The sequence below is a fragment of the Vicia villosa genome, linkage group LG5, assembly GCF_029867415.1.
Source record: "Vicia villosa cultivar HV-30 ecotype Madison, WI linkage group LG5, Vvil1.0, whole genome shotgun sequence".
Lineage (NCBI taxonomy): Eukaryota > Viridiplantae > Streptophyta > Magnoliopsida > Fabales > Fabaceae > Vicia > Vicia villosa.
Window position 1 is genome coordinate 133227963 of NC_081184.1, and position 7787 is coordinate 133235749.

The window sequence follows — 7787 nt, forward strand, 5'->3', positions numbered from 1 at the left end:
AAATATTATAATTTAAACTCTGATCTTGAGTGATGATGTCTAATATAATAAATATCGATCTCTGTCATTTTATCATTCTAAATATTAGCATTTAAACTCTGATGATGACGTCCAATTTAATTTGAACCCGAATACATGAAAATGATATATATTATTTAAAAATATTTTTCAATGATTTAATATCTAAAATAGATTTTTAATAAATAAGAATAAGGTGGAGAGGGAAGGGGTGAAAGAAAAGAAAAGAAAAAGAAAGGAAAAGAAAAGAAAAAGAAAGTGAAGCATAGAGAGAGAAAGAAGAAAGAAAAATGTGCAACAAGAGAGTAGCGTTGCTGTTTGAGATGCGAGCCTTCTCCGGTAGAAAGGGAACCTTCTCTCTACTTCTTCTCTTCCTCCTTTTCATTCTCATTCTCCTCACCATTTAGTTCAACCCTTTCTCTCTTTCACTTCTTCTTCTATTCTTCTGTTGAGTTCTTCTTCTCCTTTTACTTCCTTTTCACTCAAAACGCTTCATCAATGCATGATTTAGGGTTTCATATTCAAAATCATTCTTCTGTCAGAGTCTAGTTATCGTTATTTTGGTAGTTTTTTTTGGTGTATATACTTTCAGATTGGTTGATTTTCTTTGTTATAGTTTCTAGCTATAGCTTCCTCCTTTGATATTATTTGATTCCCAGGAGGATTTGCAATCAACAATCAAAAAGAAAAAAAAAAAAGAAATAATTTTTAGTTTAACCAATCTCATTCACCTATTTCCCCCAAATTTTATTGTGGGTTTTACCAATACTCTTCCTTTGATTTTTTATTTTTAGATAATAATTTTAGTGATTAGTATTGTATTCTGGTGTCAAAGATTGGTTCTTTTTTGTTTTTGTTTTTGTGGAAGAAATTTAAATTTGAATTTAAATTTCATATACTGAAGTTGTTAGGTTGACGAGAATTGAGGTTATTTGAGTTCTTGATTGGAGTTTTTGCATCTTATATGGGAATACCTGATACTTCATTTCTAGATCTAATAGAAAAGGTTAGGTCTTGGGTTTCTTGGGGAGGTGGTGATTTGTCTTGTTTATCTGAGAATTTTGATATGCAAAATAGTGTCTGCAAAATGTGTTGTGAGTGTGATACTAATTTGGGTGAGATGATGACTCAGTATAAGTATAATTGTAAGAGCTGTGGCCGTTGGTTGTGTGACAAGTGTATGAGAGTTTGTGATCTGCCCATTCTTGAATCTGATGGTGATAGTGGAATCAAGGAAGCTGTTAGTTCTTGCAAATTCTGTTCGGTTTCTGATAGGACGCGCGAGGGTCAGCCGAGGAAGTGTGTTGAGAAAGTGCATCCTGCTGTTTCTCCTCAAGAGAGTCCTAGGCAAAGTCCTGAGCCAAATTCGCCTTGTCTTAGCGGTGAAACGGAAAGAGATTGCTATTTTAATGATCGAGAGTCGGCGTATTATGCTCAATCCATGCTTAATAGGAGTTTGACCTCATCTGGTGCTCATTCTTCTTCAGTGGCCACTCTTCCATCTACCTTTAGGTAATCATAATTTCAACTTTTTTAGCTTCAAGTTTATCTGTATAGTTATCTGATTTCGTATGGAAATGCTTTGCCTTGTTTGTTTTATTGAAACTACAAGGTTGAATTTTCATTTGCATTTTAATTTCTAAGAACGTGTTATCTTAAACAAGTTTGAATATGTTTCTCAAGTACATGATTTCTCATCCATGAATATGCGAACATGTTATTTTTTTTAATGATTTGAAACTCGAAGAGACTTGCCTAGTTTATCTAATCCGGCTTGAAACATTATTATATGTAAATATGTAGGAGTGATGAAGAAGGGACGGAAGATTTTGGGAAGCACTCTCTCAGCCCATCTCATACATATTGTGATAACAATTCAGATGTAGATTCAAGTAGCGTTAGTGCTAGACATGACACTTACAACTTTAATTCTGTGGGGACAAGTCCTTCAGATAGCCCTTCTAGGATTGATTTTACTTCCAGTCGGGCCGGGCTTCCTATCCAGAAGAAGGGGCAGGAGAAAGGCCCCATTTATCAGTATGATGTTCCCTCTGGTCAACAAAATATGGTTGTTTTAAGTAAGCCTGAACCCGGGACTGAGGATGCATATAACACTACTTATTTTTCTGACGACTTGTCAATCCGGAATAGGATTGAGAATTCACAGAGGCCATTGGATTTTGAAAACAATGAACCAATTTGGTACCCTCCACCACCTGAAGACAAAGATGCTGATGCAGAAAGCAATTTCTTTGCATATGACGATGAGGATGATGATATTGGTGACTCTGGTGTCTTGTTCTCATCCAATAGCAGTCTATCTAATATGTTTCCTGCAAAAGAGAAACACAATGAGGGAAACAAGGAACCTTTAACATCTGTCGTACAGGGGCATTTTAGAGCTCTTGTTTCACAACTTTTACAGACAGAGGGAATTCAAGTTGGTAAGGAAAATGATTCTGTCGACTGGCTTGACATTGTTACAACTGTAGCATGGCAGGCTGCTAACTTTGTGAGACCAGACACTAGTAAAGGTGGCAGTATGGATCCCGGCAATTATGTAAAGGTCAAATGTGTAGCATCTGGAAGCCCGAATGACAGGTAGTGCATCTTTCCGAATTTTCCTACGTACCTTGTAGGTCACTGCAGCACATTCCTATGTGGTTAACCGTGAAATTATGATTCTTGTTTTGTAGCACCCTTATCAAAGGAATTGTTTGCACAAAAAATATAAAGCACAAGCGCATGACCTCTCAATATAAAAGGCCTAGACTACTCCTCCTAGGAGGATCACTGGAATACCAGAAAGTTCCAAATCAGCTGGCTTCTTTCGATACATTGTTGCAGCAGGTGCCTTTACGTTTACCCAATGGCCTATGTATTTTTCAGTTTATGTTTTTTTCTTGGAAGTTGGAAGTAATCATTGATTTGTTAATGCTGCCAGGAAAATGATCATCTGAAGATGATTATTTCGATTATTGAGGCTCTTCGACCAAATGTTTTGCTTGTAGAAAAAAGTGTTGCTTCACAAGCCCAGGAATATTTACTGGCAAAGGAAATCTCCTTGGTGTTGAATGTTAAAAGGCCTTTGCTTGAGCGTATAGCTCGCTGCACTGGTGCTCTTATCGTTCCATCAGTGGATAGTTTATCAAAAGCACGTCTAGGGCACTGTGAATTGTTCCGGTTAGACCGGATTGTGGAAGATCACGAGGCTGGTAATCAGTCCAACAAAAAACCATCCAAAACATTAATGTTCTTTGAAGGTTGCCCGCGGCGTTTGGGATGCACGGTAATTTACTAGAGTACTTTCATCTGAACTTTTTGTTTCATGTTCTTTTTGTTCTGTTTCTGATATGGTTTCTTGCTTCAGGTCTTACTGAAGGGCTCATGTCGTGAAGAACTGAAAAAAATTAAACATGTTGTGCAATATGCAATATTTGCAGCCTATCATTTATCTCTTGAAACCTCGTTCCTTGCTGATGAGGGTGCCACCCTGCCTAAAATGACAGTAAAACACTCTACAGACATGCGAGAGAGTGCAATCGCTGACCCTGACATTTCTGTAGTATCTAATTCTTTTTCTTCTACCATGTGCCAATCAGAGGCTGATGATGCTTCTAGAGCGAAAGACTCTATTGGTCACGATATAATGATTGGAGATCGGGGATCAGTGTCAGGGAGTCCTGATGAACTTAACTTTCATTCTTATAGAGGCACCATGGGGGATTATAGTGTTGAGAATATGCTCTCTGATCCATACTATAATAACCTAACATCTAATTTGACTTTAGAATCAGATTATTTGCATGAGTGCAGTGAATCAGAGGCAGACACTATGTCTAGAGACCCTTCGCGAGTAGATTTGCAAGAAACCATGCTTCAAGAGGAAAGAGAGTGTGAAGTTGTTGACTCCACAAAAGACAAGATTAATGAGGATGAATTTTCTGGTGAATACTTTTCTGCCGCCGAAGCCCATCAGAACATATTAGTGTATTTTTCCAGTCATTGTGTATCAAAAGGAACTTTATGTGAGCGCACTAGATTGCTGCGCATAAAGTTCTATGGCTCTTTTGATAAGCCACTTGGGAGATATCTCCATAATAGTCTATTTGATCAGGTAAGCTGTGCTCTATTTCTTTGTTTGCTGTTAGCATTATACTAGTTAATTCTGAATGGAAATGATTCATCGTTCTTTTCCAGACATATCGCTGTCAGTCTTGTAAAGAACCTGCAGAAGCCCATGTCCTTTGTTTTACACACCAGCAAGGAAATCTTACTATCAATGTTAGGCGCCTCCCCTCTGTAAAGTTACCGGGGGAAAGTGATGGCAAGATTTGGATGTGGCACCGGTGTCTGAGGTGTCCATATGTGGATGGAGTTCCACCAGCAACTCAGAGAGTTGTTATGTCGAAGTCTGCTTGGGGATTGTCTTTTGGAAAGTTCTTGGAACTTAGCTTCTCAAACCATGCAACTGCTAATCGAGTTGCTACCTGCGGACATTCTTTGCAAAGAGACTGCCTCCGGTTTTATGGGTAAATAACTCATCCATACATGGAATCATTTTTTTTTTTGAAGAAATCTATACATGGAATCATTAATTGGTTATTCCTTTTCCTTTTTTATTCAATTCTTGTTGGTTATTGATACTTGAAAAATTATATACAATTTGATGTAAACAGGTTTGGGAGCATGGTTGTTTTCTTCCGGTATTCCCCCATTGATGTTCTTTCTGTCCATCTACCCCCATCTGTTCTGGAATTCGGCTACATCCAAGAAAAGTGGATTAGAAAGGTGGCAGGAGAGGTGATTTAACAAATACACTCTTAATATTTTCTTTACTATTTTACTTTATTAGCTCCTTGGTATCAAAATCTTAACCTTCTCCCCCCTTATTTTGCACAGCTTTTTAGTAAAGTGGAAACCTTGTATGTGGAGATATCAAATGTGCTCGAACAATTGGAAACAAAGGTTTCGTCTCCAGGTGTTGGAAATGAGTTGTCAAATGCCCAAGACATTCATAACCACATACTTGATCTAAAAAACACGCTTCTAAGAGAAAAAATGGATTATCATGTGAGTAGACTAATTTTATGGTGCATGGTGTTTGAGAGGAAAGGGTTGTTTGTGTATATGCTAATTTTTACAGTTTTCTGATGAATGAATATGCTTGTATGTATCTAAGTTCCTGATCTATTTCCCTTTTTTTTTTTTCCCATGTATGTGTTTGTGCAGACTTTGCTAAAATCAGCCGATGTGACTGCTGAGCCAGGAAATATGACTTTAGACATTCTGGAACTAAATCGGCTGAGACGTTCACTTCTAATTGGTTCACATGTTTGGGATCACCAGCTATCCACACTGGACTCTCTTATTAAAAGAAGTCTTAGTTCTAAAGTTAAACAAGAAAGGGAATCATTTGCTGATGTTAATAATGAATTAAGAGTTGACTCATTTCATAAGGATCAAAGTTTTGACTCTTGGCTGGAGCAAAATAACTCTCAGCCTTCAAAATTGCACGAGTCTCATGAAAGTCATAGGCTTGTAGAGCCAGATGACCAACTTGAGTCTCGTCATGGTTCTGAAGCATCTGCATGTTATCCTGATGGGGAAGAACCAAATTCCGATGGTGAATTTGTTTCCAACAATACATTATCTGACTGTATACCATCAAAGGAATCCAATCTTTCTGAACAAATAGATTTGGCATGGACTGGAACTGATCAACTTGTCCCCGTAAACTCTTCCTTTAAAAGGTTGACACAACCACTGAGAGTTCATTCTTTTGATTCGGCATTAAGAGTTCAAGAAAAAAACAAGAAAGACTTGCCCTCATCTTTACACATGTCAACGCGTCGATCTTTTCACGTTTCTGGAGACTACAGGAATATGGTCAGAGATCCTATCTCAAATGTGTTTCAAAGTAGCTTTCAAACGTTGCCGTGGGAATCTCAGAGGATAAATCTGATTTTGAGCTCCACGCCATCATTCCTTTCCTCCATTTCCCACATTGCTGAAGGTGCTCGGTTGCTGCTTCCCCAAACATGTCACGGTGATAGAGTTATAGCTGTATATGACAATGATTACTCCAGCATAATATCCTACGCCCTTAGCTCTAAGGATTACGAAGATTGGGTTTCTGGGAAGTCAGATCTACATGATGGGAACTGGAATTCTAGCGAGAGAAACAAAGAAGATTTAGCTAATTCCAACTTTTCTGCGTGGGCCACTTTGGACTTGGATTATATCAATTATGCTAGTTATGGCTCAGATGATGCTCCTCCATCTTCAATTAGTTCTTTTATTCGGGACAGCAAAAAACCTTTGCATGCGCAAATCTCTTTCGGCGACGATTCTTTGGGTGCTGGAGGTAAAGTGAACTTTTCTGTCACTTGCTATTTTGCAAAGCAGTTTGATTCACTTAGAAAAAAGTGCTGCCCTAACGAAGTTGATTATGTGCGATCCCTTACCCGTTGCCGGAGATGGAGTGCACAGGGAGGGAAAAGTAATGCATACTTTGCCAAGTCATTAGATGAAAGGTTTATTATAAAACAAGTGACAAAGACTGAATTGGAATCGTTTGAAGAGTTTGCACCTCAGTATTTCAAATACCTGATGGATGCAATGAACTCGGGTGGCCCAACTTGCCTTGCCAAAATTCTTGGTATTTATCAGGTAAGATTCATACTTTATCACTGTATACAAGTTCCAGATTGCTGATGAAATTTAAATTTTGAAGTTTGTAATATAATATATATACGTTGTTTAACAAACACAGGTCACTGTAAAATACCCAAAAGGTGGCAAGGAAACAAAGATAGATCTGATAGTAATGGAGAATCTCTTTTACAATAGAAACATAACCAGGGTGTATGATCTTAAAGGGTCAGAAAGATCTAGGTACAATGCAGATACAACTGGGACTAACAAAGTGATGCTAGACATGAATTTGTTAGAAACATTGAGAACAAATCCCATATTTCTCGGAAGTAAGGCTAAGCGAAAACTCGAGAGAGCTGTATGGAACGACACATCCTTTTTGGCGGTAAGCTAAAATAATTGATAAAAACTGTTATTTTTAGTATTAAAAGTTTCTTAATGACTTAGATTTGTGTGATTATTGTTGCTGTTTCAGTCGGTTGCAGTTATGGATTACTCATTGTTGGTTGGGGTGGATGATGAGAAAAAGGAGCTGGTATTAGGGATAATTGATTTCATGAGACAATACACATGGGACAAGCATTTAGAGACATGGGTTAAAGCTTCTGGAATACTTGGGGGTCCTAAAAATGCTTCCCCCACAATTGTTTCACCAAAACAATACAAGAAAAGATTCCGGAAGGCCATGACTACATACTTTCTCACCTTACCTGATCAATGGTCTTGATAAAATCTTTTCATTTGATTCTTTTTCTTAGATCTATATGTATCCATGGTGAAAACTACCTACTTTCTCACCTTACATGATCAATGGTCATCTTAATAAAATCTTTACATTTGATTTTTTTGCTCTTAGATCTGTATGTATCCATGGTGAAAACTCCTTTGGATACATAAAAAATGTATTTTGTTATACTTTTCTTGAAATACTTTATAATAATACAGATTAAAATGTTATAAATTAATTCGATAAACAAATACTTCATTTGTTTATTATGGTCAAGATCTTGCAGTCTTTGTTTATAATACTAGTAGTACTCATAAACATGAACTAAAATTTAAACTCAACTGTGGAGTTTAGCTACAACCAATGTTGAAGTAATGAGTAGTTG

At 37.3% G+C, this 7787-nt stretch overlaps 1 protein-coding gene across 1 annotated transcript; it reads left to right on the forward strand.

The window, feature by feature from the left end:
* Positions 1–228: 228 nt before the first annotated feature.
* On the forward strand, positions 229–7530 carry LOC131602557 (putative 1-phosphatidylinositol-3-phosphate 5-kinase FAB1C). Its single transcript, XM_058874701.1, has 11 exons — positions 229–1530; positions 1822–2619; positions 2715–2868; positions 2963–3307; positions 3389–4135; positions 4219–4550; positions 4698–4821; positions 4921–5091; positions 5251–6690; positions 6794–7060; positions 7151–7530. Exons 1-11 carry the CDS (start codon positions 983–985, stop codon positions 7400–7402), a joined length of 5178 nt encoding a protein of 1725 aa, XP_058730684.1. The 5' UTR covers positions 229–982; the 3' UTR covers positions 7403–7530.
* The last annotated feature ends 257 nt before the right edge of the window (positions 7531–7787 follow it).